The sequence below is a fragment of the Hakea prostrata genome, chromosome 2, assembly GCF_041222555.1.
Source record: "Hakea prostrata isolate BN-2017 chromosome 2, UWA_Hpros_2, whole genome shotgun sequence".
NCBI lineage: Eukaryota > Viridiplantae > Streptophyta > Magnoliopsida > Proteales > Proteaceae > Hakea > Hakea prostrata.
The window spans coordinates 9,455,088-9,472,192 of NC_142601.1; the positions used below are offsets into that span (position 1 = coordinate 9,455,088).

Sequence of the window (17,105 nt, forward strand, 5' to 3'; positions counted from 1 at the left end):
GGAATCCTTGTTGGGAATAGGCTGTAACTTGGGGATCCCTTACTAATTAGGAATCCCAATCTAACTAGGACTCTTCAATAAATTGACAAATAAGGACTTAAATTCAAAAATAAAAATAGATCTTAGGTCCCACAGACATGTTGGACTGAATGAAATCCTAAGTTGACTCAACTGAAATATTGTAAAAGGACCAAAGTACCCCTGATGGTACTAGAGGGCCGTAAGGTATGGGGCGACTAACCTAGGCCCTATTTTATCCCCGAGTGTGGTTCACATCAGAATGTACTCTATTTGTATTTAATGTTTGAATCCTTTTATTTAAATTTTAGAAGTCAATTCAATTGTAATTTTCCATATTCGGTATGCTTTTTACTTTCATTAGGACACTCGGTAGCAATGCAGAAATACAGCTGTGCTTGAACTCCTGCTGAAATAATGCTCTTATTAGTGGTTTGATTATCAGCTTCATTCCACCTGGTGGTAACAATGGTGGTTATCACTTCATTAATTTTGTCCTTTAGCTGGTTTGGACCAATTGCTTTATAGCATACCTTGTTATTTAAATACTAAATAACCCAGAAATTTATATTTATTACCATAATAATTATACATCTAAAAATGTTCACCATGAGATTTCTCTAGTGCCGAAAGATTTAGTTTGGGGAGCAAACTGGAGTTGTCACTGAAGATGAATCTCGTTACTGTGCTCTGAATCTATTACATCTGTTCCATCCCAGATCTCCCGTTTCCTGTCTTGTTTTCTTCTTGCATCAACTGTGGAGTTGGCTCTTGCTAAATTTGTTCTATGTGCTTTTAAGCCCGATCTTGTTCCAGCTGAAGTCCTTTCTCAGAATGGCACTGCCAGTGGCAGTTCCGCCGCATTTGACGAATCTCTTTCTCAGGAGGCAATAAACAAAGCCAGAGCTGATATTAAACAGAGTCAAAGAACTGGGAAAAGAAGCAATACCACTTCAAACAGACTTAATCTGTAAGAGGCTTTGAAATCTAGTTCCAATTTTATTGTATTACATCTCATATATCAATAGTTATTTCGATCTTCATTAATATCCTCCTCACTTTCATTAACTTGCATCGACTTAAATCTTTTTATTTTCTGTGGGCAGGGAATCAAGGGATGGAACATCAGAGAAATCTGTGAAGAAAGAAATAAATCCATTGTGGACAGTACTTAGAGCATTCGTCTCTGCCTTTGTGAAGTTTTGGTCCGAATAATTTCTTGTAATCAAGTATGTTTTCAGTTTAATTTTGACAGGCATGTAGAATGATTGATCAGAATTGTGTGATTCTGCATTATGACCTGATTTTATAGAGCTTATTCAGTACATAAATAGCTGGAGCCTTTGGAGGTGAACCTCGGTTGGTGCAACTGAGACCTACTAGTTGTGGGTTCAAGTCGAGAAAGTCTCCTAGAAGTAGGGCTGAGGTTGGGGTCATCTTGACTCTCCTGAGACCTGACCTCGCAGTAGCTAAGGCCTTGGTACAATCTTTTGATCAAAACAAAAAGAACTTGAGATATAGACATACAAACCGATCATTGTTACTATTTTTTGGCTTCCAAACTTGAATCTTAGCATGGTGGATTGATACAAGAAGCGAACATTGTTCAACCACCATTTTAGGGTTGATAATACCTTTTTCTGCGCTGTGATTCTCTCTTGAACCCACCCAAGACCCGCAATGAAGAGACTGTTCTTGACTATATATTGTTCAAGGAAGACTTAAAAAAAGTGGAAGTCGACGAACAAATAAAAAAACGCATATCTACTTTAAACAGTAGAGATCACTTTATACTGACATTTCTCTTAGTGGTGGTGTGGAGGAAATGCTATTTCCTTCGCTACTAACAAATTCATTACGATATCCAGTGGGAACACAAAGAACCTTCACAGATCACGCAACTCTCACGTAAATGGCAGAGGTTTGAGTATAACTGAAAGTGGCCAGCATGATATCAGAGGCCCAAAAAAAGTGAGAACCAGCCATGTGAAGCCTATAAAACAGAGAATTTGGCCCAGCAAGGGGAGGGGATAGGGAAACAGATGACCATGACCAATTTCTTCAGCGATGAAAGAACCAGTTCATCATGAGCAGCGTTAACCAACTAGTTTATACAGGAATTTCTATTTGCTTCACCTATTCACATATGATGCAAATTTCAGTTAGGCGAAGTGGGTTTTCTGAGGCACTTTATTGTGGAACAATAATGTGTTTCAAATCTTCAATCTTCAAGAGTAAAAGAATACACCAGACTGTCCAGGAGGAACCATTGAAACTATTCGAAGAACCTTTTTTTTTGTGTCAAATTTATACATACATCAAATGAAAATCACACAGAAGATGTCTTTGCTGCAAGATGGATGAGCACACGTCTGTGATAGGTAGTGCGTAGCCTCTTGTACTTCTGTAAGAAAACACCTAGATCAATCTCTCTCTCAAGTAGTTGCCGGTGGAGAGCTTCAGATTCCTCCTCCGCCTTGTTCGTCGTCTCTGAAAAAACAAAATCAATTAATCATGCCATGTCTATCAACCAGTGGACTAAATACAAATCACCACAAATCAAAGGCATAGGTGCCACCTGAGCCAGTTGCCAATGCATCCAACAAAAATGACAAGAGTTCAATGTACCAAAAAGAATTTTAACTGACCTTGAAGCCTATGGAGGAGCATTGCGGGTGAAAACCGCAGGGTTTCTTCTTTTTGTCTCTCCAAATCATTCAGTTTCTCCTTCGCAGTAGCCAACTCGGTTGTCCGAATAATTCTGCACTGTTGTTCCATGGACACAGGTTAATTGTCAGTATAGTTTCAAGTAGCCAATTTTTATGACCCTTTCCAGTGCTTACCTGGTTTGTAAGTTCCAAGATGCGTGGTTGCTTCTCCAAGTTCTCCCCTGAATAAAAGAAATATAAATATTCAATTAACGATAAGGAAATGGAAAAACTTGTCAAATGACACGAGCAGCACAAAAAATTAGTAAAATGCAATGATAAAGTCAACACTTACTTGTAAGCTGCAACGTTTCCCTCCGGAGTTCATCCCGTAGCTGAGATGGAGAACCCAAGAACAATAGTCAGAGGCAATCCCTGGCAGTAATAGCACCCCTACAAATCGCTATTTGTTCACCAACAAAAGGGACTGTATTTGGTATTTAGATTTTTGACACCCAAGACATTCAGAGTGTGCTGCTGGGTAAAATTTTATAGCCCAACATCAGATAACAAAGGGAGTCCGAATTTTGTATGCAAATATAACAAGGAACTCAATTCTTGAGTTCGCCTTTCAACAATAATGATTATCTGAGCTTTGCTACCCTTACATATTAGTTTTGTCAAGCATTCGAGCAAAGGAAATGACCACAGGGTGGAAATGCTCAAGCCTATACCAGTCATGTCAGGCATTTGGGGCAAGCACTGAAATTGATTACCAGGTGGAAATGCTCATTAGTTCCGTCAAGCTTTCAGGCCAAGAAAAGAAATGACTGCTAGGTGCAAATTTTCAGCTCTATATTAGTTCTGTCAAGCCTTCAGACAAGAATAGAAATGAACACCAAGTGGAAATGCTCAGTCCTATAATGGTTCTGACGTTCTGTGACTTCTGTCAATCCTTTGGGCCAAGAAAAGCAATGACTACTAGCATACAGGTTAAGCGGAACCCTTCATTTGCTGCGACTATACGCTTGTCGTATAGCACCATATGTTTGGCATAAGTGAAACTTCTTAATTCCAACTTTGACACCCATGTCCCAACTATGTGTTATCCATGCTTTTGTTTCATCCACTGAAGCATTATCAGCTAAAAGACATATAACACCAAATAATCTGATCCTAAATGTTCCTAGTCAGTGAGTGAACCACGAGGTACTGCTAATGCTGATTTAGATCTTGGATGACAGAAAAGGAAGCAGTAAGCGCTCAACAAACTCTTTTAAGGCCCTAGGAGTCACGACAGTATCTCTGGTACCCAGGAAACAAAATGCAAATGAATGGACAACTCTCATTAATAATGGAAAGCTTTACTAGTAGTAAGGTCACCTATGGTCATTGCAAACAAACACAAGCTTAGAGCTGATCCTTCATGTAATCCAAATAATCGGGAATTCACTGCCCTTTCCCACCACCCCTCCCACGGCACTTTTCCTAAGTTCTTACACCAAATGGTTGTCATGAAGTAGTTTGGCTTTGCAGAACCAGCCACAGTTGTGGGGGCCAGCATTAGAATAGGTGTAGGAAGATGTATGGATTCCCCCTACACCAGCACTAAAATCATAGGAGCTGTTTAGGTTATTTAACTCTTTTTTACTATTTAGTCTTTTTTTATATATATAATTTATTTATTTGGGATAGTAACTTTAATTGGGATTTGGCAATGAATCCTATCTTAAGTTTGAACTGCTACTTCTATGAATCCTAGTATAGAGTCTAGCTTCCAATTTGGAATGCCAATATTGTTGGGAGTCCTATTAGATTTAGAATTTCTATTTCTTTTCTACCCAGCCATTGGATGGGCTATATAAACGTAACAGCTCTTGAGAGTCGGCCATAATTTAACGAATACAGAATTTTGTTTATTGCAATGTGAAAGGCAGGTTGAAACCCCCATCATCCATCTCACAATCATACTTAGTCACTTCCATCTCCTATTCTTATATATATATATATATATATATATATATATATATATATATATATATATATATATATATATATCTACTGTTGGTTCTTTAAGGTTATCCTCTGCAACTTCAATAGGCTTTGCATATCATATTTGGTGTTTGCTTCCAACCACTCAAGAAGGCTACTTAATCCATGTTGGTGAAGAAGAAATCTAAAGAAATCTGATTTTACCCATTAAAAATAGTCATTTGATCTTCAAATGTCTTATACAGCAACTTCAGATTCACGTTGTCCAGTTAGTGGTCATATTTGAAGCACGGTCTGCAGCATTCATCTTCTTCTCTCTTTCCAAGTTTGATTTCAATTGACTGTTTGCGTCCAAAAACCTAACTTTCTAATTTCTTCTTTTTATATTTTTACAATAACAAAAATTAAATACAAAAAAAAAAAAAAAAAAAAATTGTCCCCTTGGGTCAATTTCTCCTCTCACCATGAGGGAACAACAACAACAACAACAACAACAATAAGCCTTTTCCCAACTAAATGGGGTCGGCTACATGGATTCTTGCCCTCCAATCAGTTCTGTTCAAGGCCATGCTAGATACAAGGCCTAAGCTATACATATCCTTTCTCACCACTTCTCCTAAGGTTATCTTAGGTCTACCCCTAGCTCTTCTAGTTCCTTCAATATGGATTATATCACTTCTCCGAACAGGAGCATTTATAGGTCTCCGTTGAACGTGGCCGTGCCACCTCAAACGACTTTCTCTAAGCTTATCACTTATGGGAGCAACTCCCAGACCAACTCTAATATGATCGTTTCTTATCTTATCCATCCTAGTTTTGCCACTCATCCATCTTAGCATTCTCATTTCTGCTACACTGAGTTTATCGATATGATTCTTTTTAACAGCCCAACACTCTGCACCGTACATCATAGCTGGTCGGACAACGGTCCTATAAAATTTTCCTTTAAGCTTTAATGGAATACGCCGATCACATAAGACCCCGGATGCACCTCTCCACTTCATCCACCCTATTTTAATTCTTTGGGAAACCTCATCTTCTAAATCACCTCTTTTACTTATGATTGAACCTAGGTACCTAAAACAATCACTCTGACGAATCTCTTTATCGTCAAGTATCACCACTTCATCATCTGCCCGATCATGACTAAAGTTACAAACTAGATATTCTGTCTTCGATCTACTAAGTTTAAAGCCTTTTGATTCCAAAGCTACTCTCCATGATTCTAATTTGGTATTAATCCCCACTTGGGTCTCATCAATCAACACAATATCATCCGCAAAAAGCATACACCAGGGGACCTCATCTTGAATGTCTTTGGTTAATTCATCCATTACCAGTGCAAATAGATATGGGCTTAAAGTTGACCCTTGATGTAGCCCAACTGTTATCGGGAATTCCTTACTTTGTCCCCCCACTGTTCTAACACTAGTCACCGAACCATCATACATATCCTTAACTATATCTACATATTTACTTGCAACACTTCTTTTCTCTAGTACTTGCCAAATTAACGCTCTAGGGACTCTATCATAAGCTTTTTCTAGGTCAATAAATACCATATGAAGGTCTTTCCTACATTTTCTATACCTTTCCATAAGTCTCCTAATTAAGTAAATAGCCTCCGTTGTAGATCTTCCCGGCATAAACCCAAATTGGTTCTCCGTAACTGTAGTTAAGTGTCTCAACCGGGTTTCAATTATTCTCTCCCATAATTTCATCGTATGGCTCATCAATTTAATGCCTCTATAGTTATTACAACTTTGAATATCTCCTTTATTTTTGTAAATTGGAACCACAACACTTCTCCTCCAATCATCTGGCATTTTCCCTGTGCTCATAATCTTATTAAACAACTTAGTCAACCAAACTAGTCCATGGGTTCCTAAGCTCTTCCATACTTCAATTGGGATTTCATCAGGACCTTGTGTCTTGCCAAGTTTCATCCTCCTTAAAGCTTCTTTTACTTCGGACATCGAAATTCTACGTATATAAGTTCGGACACCAGTGCCTTGGTGAAAAGTGTAATCGTCCGAAACATAAGTGCTTGAAGAATGCTCATTTAGTAAACTAGAGAAATAGGTTTCCCATCTTTTCTTAATATCCTCCTCACAAACTAATAATTTACCATCTCCATTTTTAATACATCTAACATGGTCAAGATCTCTACTCTTCCTATCCCTCATCTTAGCTATCTTATAAATAGATTTTTCCCCTTCCTTTGTGCCCAACTTATTGTATAACTCTTCATACTTTCTTTCCCTTGCTTTTCCCGCAATTTTCTTAGCTTCATTTCTATCTAACCTATACCTTTGAAGATCCTCAACATCCTTAGTTCTTTGCCATGTCTTAAAACTAGCCTTTTTATTCCTAATGGCAGCTTGAACCTCACTATCCCACCACCACGTCTCTCTATAAGAATGGATCTTTCCTTTTGATTCACCTAGAACATCTTTAGCCACCTTCTTAATACACATAGCCATCTCATTCCACATTGCATTGGTATCCCCTTTAAAATCCCATTTTCCTTGTTTGACTACTTCATTAACGAAGGATTTAGAGTACTCTCCTTTCAAATTCCACCATTTTATTCTGGGATAGTTTACCTTAGACCTTTTATGTGTTCTTGGGACTAAGCACATATCCAAGACCACAAGTCTATGTTGTGCAATTAAGCTTTCCCCCGGTATCACCTTGCAATCCTTGCACAACAATCTATCAGTCCTTCTAGTTAGGAAGAAATCTATTTGGCTTCTATGCTGTCCACTTTTGAAAGTAATTAAATGCTCATCTCTCTTTTTGAAGTAAGTATTTATAATAGATAGATCAAAAGCAGTAGCAAAATCCAAAATTGAAATCCCCTCCTCATTCCTTTCTCCAAAACCATATCCTCCATGAACACTCTCATATCCTCTTTGATCTTTTCCAATATGTCCATTTAAATCACCTCCTATGATAATCTTTTCTCCTTGACGAATTCCTTGCAGTAATCCACCCATATTTTCCCAAAATTCTAGCTTTAGACTTTCATCTAGTCCTACTTGAGGTGCATATGCACAAATTATATTTACGAACTCTTTCTCCATTACAAGCTTGATAGCAATAATCCTATCACCCACTCTTTTAACATCCACCACATCATTTTTTAAATCTTTATCCACTATTATACCCACTCCATTTTTATTTGTTTTATCCCCAGTATACCAAAGTTTAAAGTCATCCAACTCTTTGGCTTTTTTACCCCTCCATCTAGTCTCTTGAATGCAAGCTACATTAATCCTTCTTCTCCTCATAACATCTATCAATTCTAAGCTCTTACCAGTTAGAGATCCTATGTTCCAAGATGCCAATCTAATCCTATGCTTATGGACTAGCTTCTTTACCCGCACTCGTCCACGGCGAGGGAACCCTTGCCTACTTATCACCGCATCCAGGCGCCGATGCGACGCGTCGCTTACAGGGGACGCCCTAGCTAACCCTTGCCTACTTATCACTACACCCGGGCCATAGTGTAGCGCGTCGCTTCTTTTGTCGGGGAACGCCCTAGCATAGCTTTTATAATATAAGGTCGAATCCATGAAAAAAGGTTTGGCTAGATTTTTTCCGGTGCCGGCTGCCGACCTGACGCACCAACCCTCCTCCTTTACCCGGGCTTGGGACCGGCAGCAAAACACTGGGGGGCCCCCCCCCCCCCACCCCCGCCCCCCCCCCCCGCCCCACACCCAACACCCCCCCCCCCCTCCCCCTCCCACCCCCCCCCCCCCCCCCCCCCCCCCCCCCCCCCCCCCCCCCCCCCCCCCCCCCCCCCCCCCCCCCCCCCCACCCCCCCTGTTGCCCCCCCCCCCCCCAATTGACATAATCCCATTATCAAATGCTAGGTCCTACCAAACCTAACCTAACTTAACCTGAAAGCAATAAAATTTAGCAGCTCATCTCAGATCCTGGTTATTGGGTTCTACTTGGATTCCTTCCAATCTAGAACTACATTGTGTCAAGGTGCCATTGCCTAGGTGTCTAGGTGCCTTGATGACCTATGGACGGTGCTTTATGCATGTAGCCATCCTCAGGCTGGGCCAGACGAGGGCTGCCTTTTCAAAGATCTAAAAAACAACCAGGGCACAAGACTACTGATGAACTTCAATTCTTGATCTAGGTTTTGTTCACCATTGACTTCCACGTTCTGTATGGATCAATTCATTTCCCTTTTGATTGACAGAGAAATTCATTGGCAATGTCACCCCTCAATGATAAGCACTTTAAGACCCTACATCGTACATGCTAGAATTAAGATTGAGAAAACGTTCTCAGTAGAGATTGTGCTGGAGTTGACAAAATCTACATTGAGTGCCGATCCTCTGCTGAGGAGATTTTGAGAGCTCTTGATACCACTCTCCTTTCTATATACATACTCCCCAGCTGTGTGCATTGCTCTCATCATCTTATTTGTTTCAGAATTATGGCTGAGGAAAAGGGTAGATGACTCAGGAATCTGAAAAATCTGACAGAATTATAAGCTTGGCTGGGTTGGTTACTGGGAACCTTTGAATGTCCAGGTTTATGTTTGATTGGCTAGAGAGCAAGAGATGAAGAGGCAGAGAGACAAGGACTCGCATTACCCAAGGACCAAGCCATCTATCCTGCTCGTTAAATGCTGAGGTCTAGAAGAATGGTAGACTGGAAAACCCTACCATTGCTCATCAGTCATCACCATCTTAATGGGAGGGAGATGTCCAGTGGAGGGAGTCAAGGGAAGAGATGGACCCAGAGTCCATAGGCGCTTGCATGGGAGAGGGTGAAAAAATTAAGAAGGATATATAATAAGGAGAAGGTTACAAACAGATTCCCCCTTCCCCCTTCCCCCTTCCCCCTTCCCCCTTCCCCCCCCCCCCCCCACAATATATATCTACACAGATATGTCAAGCTCACAACAGCAAGAAAAGAGAAAGACCCGTTCACCAAAAAAAGAGAGGAATGAGAAAATATAAAAGGAGACCCTCCACAAAAAAATAATAATAAAAAAAAAAAAAAATTCCTTGGCAAAGCCATAACAAATCAATAGCAAAAAGACTTGAGAAGCATATAAAAAAAGAAAGATTTCAAAGATGCAGGGCAAAAACAGTCTAATCAGATCAGTCCTCATTATACGCTTCATTTTCATTCCAATTTGCCTCTTTGGTCTCATGTGTTTCAACTTCCAATTAACTCTTCTTTATTAGGATCCCAGTATATCTTCTCAAAAGAAATTTGGAAGTGACATGTTTTTTGAATTTTGATGATTGTCGCTATGATTCTTTTTCAAGTATTTTTATTCATAGTCAATAATATTAAATATTAAACTAAAAAAAAAAATTAAGAGCACCCTAATGCATGAGGCTCCTAGAGCTGCATGGTTAGTGAGGGCCAAACATATGCAGCCTTAAACCACTTCCTGGATAGACTGTTTCCATGTTTTGAACCTGCAAGCAGTTGGTTGCAATAGTGCAACTTATCTATTGCACCAAGGCTCTACCCACTAACATTAAGCAACTAAATTTCTTCTAAATAAATAATAAATCATCTTTCTGGGTAATGCCAAATTAATTCTGAATTAGATATAGTGCCTAACAAATTCAAAATTAGCTGTAGCAAACCATATGCCATTAGGCACTATATCAAGTCAACTACAGCAAATTACAATGAAAAAAGAGGTGTATAAGTAAAAAATGTCCCTTTACGGAGAGCTACACTTACATTATTCTGTGTCCTCACTTGATCAAGCGAAAGCAAGAACTGATTATATGCATCTTTATCTGATAAAAGCTTCCGCAACTCGTCAACGCTACAGAAACAATTATAGTAACAAAATGAGGCACTAATGTCCAGCTGGAAGTACAAAATACAACACGAAATAACTGCAACTGTAATCTCTATGACAAAATCCCATACTGCCATAATTACTTCTAAAGGGCATACTCAGGGGTATGAAACTTCTGCCTCTGCAGGATCTGGGAAGGGCCATACTGTACGCAGCCTTAACCCTGCTTTTACAGAGAGGATGCTTCTTGACTCAAACCCATGACCAATAGGTCACAATGGACCCACCTGACAGTTGCACCTGGGCCTGCTCTCATACATCATAACTACCTCCACAATAATTGTTATAATTATCAATCCCATGCTTGTGCAGCATAAACAGCACAGATCAAACTCCACACAAGACGACCACATGTTAAAAGGTTTACATGAAAGAAAGTTAAGATAAGCAATAGTCACTCAAATGACTATCCAGTCAAACAGATAAAACTGCTCATGAACAAAACAAATCAAGTACTTATCAGACCCCTAAATTAGAGGCTGAGGATAGGAGGGGTGCAACTTGTATCAGGCACACAACACACTCTACTAAACCAACTCAAAGTTAGGTACTCCAGGTTTTTAGATCATTCACCCCATTACAATTTTAAACCAGATGACGGTTGAGAATAGATCTCAAGCAACAACCAAGACGTAAAAAAAAACACAACCAATCAGATACAGATTTTTCTATTAACTTCAAGACCCTCAGTTTTAGTTTTACAGGAAAAAATCTTCCCCATCAACACTTCTGTTATCCTCAACACACTCATGGCGGTTACAATAAAGAAAAAAGATTCATACAAACCTCAATGCTAATACAATACCCACCCTTAGGACATCCCTGGTCCATGTGACAGTAACTTGGTCATAGCTTCACAAATACAAGTCAGGAGAACATAAAATAAAATAAAATAAACCTCAGAAAACTAACTGCCCATAAATCTAGGATTCTAGGAATCAACTGATCTAGTTTTCTTGAAGGACAATAGATGCTTAGGCCCCTTATAACTGATACCTCACCAGAAGTCATCATACAACACATTTCATACCATCTTTAGAATTCCCCCAAAAAAATATCTACTAGGAACCAGTCAAAAGAAATAGTTCAACTAAATATGCTAAGCTAATTCAAAATAATTACCTTTTGTCCTTTAACAGATTAATCATGCCTGCAGCTTCAGCAGGAGAAAGTTGAACATGTGATGGAGACTGTAGCCGGTCTGAAGGCCTTTGTACATTAGAACCAGAAAAGCTGCTATTTGGTGTGGATGGTCGTGATGAACTTGTCGAGCCAACTAGCGAAGAAGGGTACCAAGACTGTGCAGGAGGCTCCTGTGGATTTGGCTGAGGTTCTTGCTCCTGAGAACCCCTGCGAAACAAGAGGGTTAAAAACTTCAACTTCTATTTCTTTTTCTAGTCTACTGTGAAAGAGTTTTTTTTTTTTTTTTTTTTTTCAAAATATGAGAAAACATGATGAAGAAAACAAAGTGGAGAAATTGAAAACCGTAAAACAACAACAACAACAATAAGCCTTGTCCCAACTAAATGGGGTCGGCTATCAGTTTCCCCCCCCCCCCCCCTTCCCCCCCCCCCCCCCCCCCCCCCCCCCCCCCCCCCCCCCCCCCCCCCCCCCCCCCCCCCCCCCCCCCCTCCTTCCCCCCCCCCCCCCCCCCCCCCCTCCCCCCTCCCTTTTTTTTTCCTCCCCCCCCCCCCCCCCCTTCTTTTTTTCCCCCCCCCCCCGCCCCCCCCCCCCCCCCCCCCCCTCTCTCCCAGCTTATCACTTATGGGAGCAACTCCTAGGCCAACTCTAATATGATCGTTTCTTATCTTATCCATCCTAGTTTTGCCACTCATCCATCTTAGCATCCTCATTTCTGCTACACTGAGTTTATCTATATGATTCTTTTTAACAGCCCAACACTCTGCACCATACATCATAGCTGGTCGAACAACGGTCCTATAAAATTTTCCTTTAAGCTTTAATGGAATACGCCGATCACATAAAACCCCGGACGCACCTCTCCACTTCATCCACCCTATTTTAATTCTTTGGGAAACCTCATCTTCTAAATCACCTCTTTTACTTATGATTGAACCTAGGTACCTAAAACAATCACTCTGAGGAATCTCTTTATCGTCAAGTATCACCACCTCATCATCTGCCCGATCATGACTAAAGTTACAAACTAGATATTCTCTTTCGATCTACTAAGTTTAAAGCCTTTTGATTCCAAAGCCAATCTCCATGATTCTAATTTGGTATTAATCCCCACTTGGGTCTCATCAATCAACACAATATCATCCGCAAAAAGCATACACCAGGGGACCTCATCTTGAATGTCTTTGGTTAATTCATCCATTACCAGTGCAAATAGATATGGGCTTAAAGTTGACCCTTGATGTAGCCCAACTGTTATCGGGAATTCATTACTTTGTCCCCCCACTGTTCTAACACTAGTCACCGAACCATCATACATATCCTTAACTATATCTATATATTTACTTGCAACACTTCTTTTCTCTAGTACTTGCCAAATTAACGCTCTAGGGACTCTATCATAAGCTTTTTCTAGGTCAATAAATACCATATGAAGATCTTTCCTACATTCTCTATACCTTTCCATAAGTCTCCTAATTAAGTAAATAGCCTCCGTTGTAGATCTTCCCGGCATAAACCCAAATTGGTTCTCCGTAACTGTAGTTAAGTATCTCAAACGGGTTTCAATTATTCTCTCCCATAATTTCATCGTATGGCTCATCAATTTAATGCCTCTATAGTTATTACAACTTTGAATATCTCCTTTATTTTTGTAAATTGGAACCACAACACTTCTCCTCCAATCATCTAAACTAGTCCATGGGTTCCTAAGCTCTTCCATACTTCAATTGGGATTTCATCAGGACCTTGTGTCTTGCCGAGTTTCATCCTCCTTAAAGCTTCTTTTACTTCGGACATCGAAATTCTACGTATATAAGTTCGGACACCAGTGCCTTGGTGAAAAGTGTAATCGTCCGAAACATAAGTGCTTGAAGAATGCTCATTTAGTAAACTAGAGAAATAGGTTTCCCATCTTTTCTTAATATCCTCCTCACAAACTAAAACTTTACCATCTCCATTTTTAATACATCTAACATGGTCAAGATCTCTACTCTTCCTATCCCTCATCTTAGCTATCTTATAAATAGATTTTTCCCCTTCCTTTGTGCCCAACTTATTGTATAACTCCTCATACTTCCTTTCCTTTGCTTTTCCCGCAATTTTCTTAGCTTTGTTTCTATCCAACCTATACCTTTGAAGATCCTCAACATCCTTAGTTCTTTGCCATGTCTTAAAACTAGCTTTTTTATTCCTAATGGCAGCTTGAACCTCACTATCCCACCACCACGTCTCTCTATAAGAATGGATCTTTCCTTTTGATTCACCTAGAACATCTTTAGCCACCTTCTTAATACACATAGCCATCTCATTCCACATTGCATTGGTATCCCCTTTAAAATCCCATTTTCCTTGTTTGACTACTTCATTAATGAAGGATTTAGAGTACTCTCCTTTCAAATTCCACCATCTTATCCTGGGATAGTTTACCTTGGACCTTTTATGTGTTCTTGGGACTAAGCACATATCCAAGACCACAAGTCTATGTTGTGCAATTAAGCTTTCCCCCGGTATCACCTTGCAATCCTTGCACAACAATCTATCAGTCCTTCTAGTTAGGAAGAAATCTATTTGGCTTCTATGCTGTCCACTTTTGAAAGTAATTAAATGTTCATCTCTCTTTTTGAAGTAAGTATTTATAATAGATAGATCAAAAGCAATAGCAAAATCCAAAATTGAAATCCCCTCCTCATTCCTTTCTCCAAAACCATATCCTCCATGAACACTCTCATATCCCCTTTGATCTTTTCCAATATGTCCATTTAAATCACCTCCTATGATAATCTTTTCTCCTTGACGAATTCCTTGCATTAATCCATCCATATTTTCCCAAAATTCTAGCTTTAAACTTTCATCTAATCCTACTTGAGGTGCATATGCACAAATTATATTTATGAACTCTTTCTCCATTACAAGCTTGATAGCAATAATCCTATCACCCACTCTTTTAACATCCACCACATCATTTTTTAAATCTTTATCCACTATTATACCCACTCCATTTTTATTTGTTTTATCCCCAGTATACCAAAGTTTAAAGTCATCCAACTCTTTGGCTTTTTTACCCCTCCATCTAGTCTCTTGGATGCAAGCTACATTAATCCTTCTTCTCCTCATAACATCTATCAATTCTAAGCTCTTACCAGTTAAAGATCCTATGTTCCAAGATGCCAATCTAATCCTACGCTTATGGACTAGCTTCTTTACCCACACTCGTCCACGGCGCGGGAACCCTTGCCTACTTATCACCGCATCCGGGCGCCGATGCGACGCGTCGCTCACGGGGGACGCCCTAGCTAACCCTTGCCCACTTATCACTACACCCGGGCCATAGTGTAGCGCGTCGCTTCTTTTGTCGGGGAACGCCCTAGCATAGCTTTTATCATATAGGGTCAAATCCATGAAAAAAGGTTTGGCTAGATTTTTTCCGGTGCCGGCTGCCGACCTGACGCACCAACCCTCCTCCTTTACCCGGCGGGGGCCCCCCCCCCCCCCCGGGGGGGGGGGGGGCCCCCTCGGTTTTTCCCCCCCAGAAAAGTTAACCCAGGAAGAAGCCACCATTCACACAAAGGATTCAACCTCTACGAGGCAATAGTATTCCTAAATGCTATGCGACCACACAAAAAATCATAAATGTAACTAAGCACTTCTGTATTGATTTCCATGTCATCCAAGGACGACCCTTCCCCCCCCCCCACAAACAAGAAAAAAAAAAAAAAAAGGAGAAAATTACTCCAAACGTTCTAGCAAACTAGAGCAATTAGTAAGTCCCTGTTAAACAACAGTCTTTGAGAAGACGAAACAACACATCACTTCACCGTTTCAAACCCTAAACAATTGGATGTCAATACAAGGTTTTGCAACGTTAACCCCAAAGGAGAACCTTCGGCCGACAAAAACGATCTCTAAAAAGAAAAACCCACAATTGATAGAACGGAATCACACAGAAACATTAAACTAAGTAACTGAAAATTGAATATCCATCATATAAATCACACGGCAAACCCATTCTGGGGCATCGGATTCCTAAAATTTTATTCTTAACATTAAAAACGGGAAGAAGAAAAAAGAAAAAAACACAATCAGAAATAAATTTGCAAAAAGCATGATCCAAAGAGATTCAAGAACCAAGAGCAAAGGCTAATTCTGAGGTACACCAAAAAAAATAAGATTTTGAGAGGAAATACCAGAAGGATTTGAACATGGCTGGCTGAAACGAACCCCTTTATGCCTTTTGAACGTCAAACAAAGGAAAAATCCAAGAAGTATCGATCGCAGGAAGCGAAAATCGAGAAGAAAAAACCAACGCAATTCAGGGAAGAAGGAATCCAAAATCGTCGTCTCTTTAGTAAACAGGAAGCCGATGCGATTTTGTTCCTCTCCCTCCCTCTCTTTTCCTCTTCGCGTATCTCTATGGCTCAAACCGTAGAGACAAAATTACAAATAGATCCTTCACTGTGGGATGATTCACTAGTCCTTCGTCACGTGGCAAACCATCACTCATCAGCTAGTCGGCACGTATATTTGTTCTCTATGTTTCATGGGTGAACAAAGCGTGTGGGAAAAATAAAAGCGTGTCGTTTTGCTGTTTTGGATTGAATTTCATGCGTCTAGAATAAAGTTTTTCTTTACTCACACTTCAACGATGGGGGTAATGTAGTCATAAAACTTCACTCACGCTTCAACCATAGAAAAACATATCGGCAAAATTTGGGAGAATGAAGCATTTTTTGACCTTCATTAATTTGTTCTTAATCATTTTTTCTTTTTTATTTATTTTTTAATTTTTAATTTTAAACCTCTGTTTAGAACACCTTTTTTTTTTTAGGGTAATTTTCATCTGGACCCCTTGAGGTTTGGTCCAAGTCACTTTTAGTCCAGTTTTTTGTTTTTTTGCATATGGCTCCCCTGTGGTTTCAAGAAATGATCAAATAAGGACAAACTTAACAAAATTCATTAGCTTAATAATTTTTGTGACGAAAATACCCTTATTTTTTGATTTATTTTTTTTCTTTTTAATAAGTTTCTTTATTTTATTCAAAAATAAATGTAAAAATTTCTTCGCCGTTCTATTCGTCTTCTCCGTCGTCGGCAAGAACCAACCGTTGCCCAGCCCTAATCCTCAGCCGCTGCTCAGCCCTAACAATTGATAGCCGCCGCTCAGCCCTAATCCTTAGCCGCCGCTCAACCCTGCTTTGGCCACTCGCCCTCAAAAGAATCTCGACCATTAATCGAATCACCGACCAAACGCTAGTTAACTCAGTTATCCAATCGGTAATTCCCAGTTTGAATCCCAAAAAAATGGCCGAGGAAATCTAGGTTTCCAAACACCAACCGTAAACTACCTACCAATCTTCTCTTTTCTCTTTCAGTGTTCTCGGTTTTCTGATTGCCATTAAACGATATAAAAGAAAACACACCATTCACCAAACTTTCCTTGTGAAACATCTCTAACA

The 17,105-nt window shown here is 39.9% G+C and overlaps 2 protein-coding genes across 3 annotated transcripts in view; one reads left to right on the forward strand and one right to left on the reverse strand.

Annotated features, from left to right (window-relative positions):
• The window catches only part of LOC149023650 (DNA binding protein), a 47,410-nt gene extending 45,481 nt beyond the window's left edge, over window positions 1-1,929 (forward strand). The window contains exons 4-5 of one of the 2 annotated variants that reach the window (XM_089144194.1): window positions 819-988; window positions 1,125-1,929. In XM_089144194.1, the coding sequence (XP_089000320.1) occupies window positions 819-988; window positions 1,125-1,233 (279 nt within the window). In that variant the 3' untranslated portion in view covers window positions 1,234-1,929. The remainder of the gene's footprint in view (window positions 1-818; window positions 989-1,124) is intronic. The other variant, XM_089144195.1, reaches the window with a different exon arrangement.
• Window positions 1,930-2,121: 192 nt separating this feature from the next.
• VPS37-1 (Modifier of rudimentary (Mod(r)) protein) lies at window positions 2,122-16,076 on the reverse strand. The gene is made up of 7 exons (XM_089144196.1): window positions 15,837-16,076; window positions 11,635-11,862; window positions 10,389-10,476; window positions 3,022-3,061; window positions 2,862-2,908; window positions 2,667-2,784; window positions 2,122-2,508 (listed from the first exon to the last, which is right to left on the reverse strand). Exons 1-7 carry the CDS (start codon window positions 15,851-15,853, stop codon window positions 2,348-2,350), a joined length of 699 nt encoding a protein of 232 aa, XP_089000322.1. The 5' UTR covers window positions 15,854-16,076; the 3' UTR covers window positions 2,122-2,347.
• Between the last annotated feature and the right edge of the window lie 1,029 nt (window positions 16,077-17,105).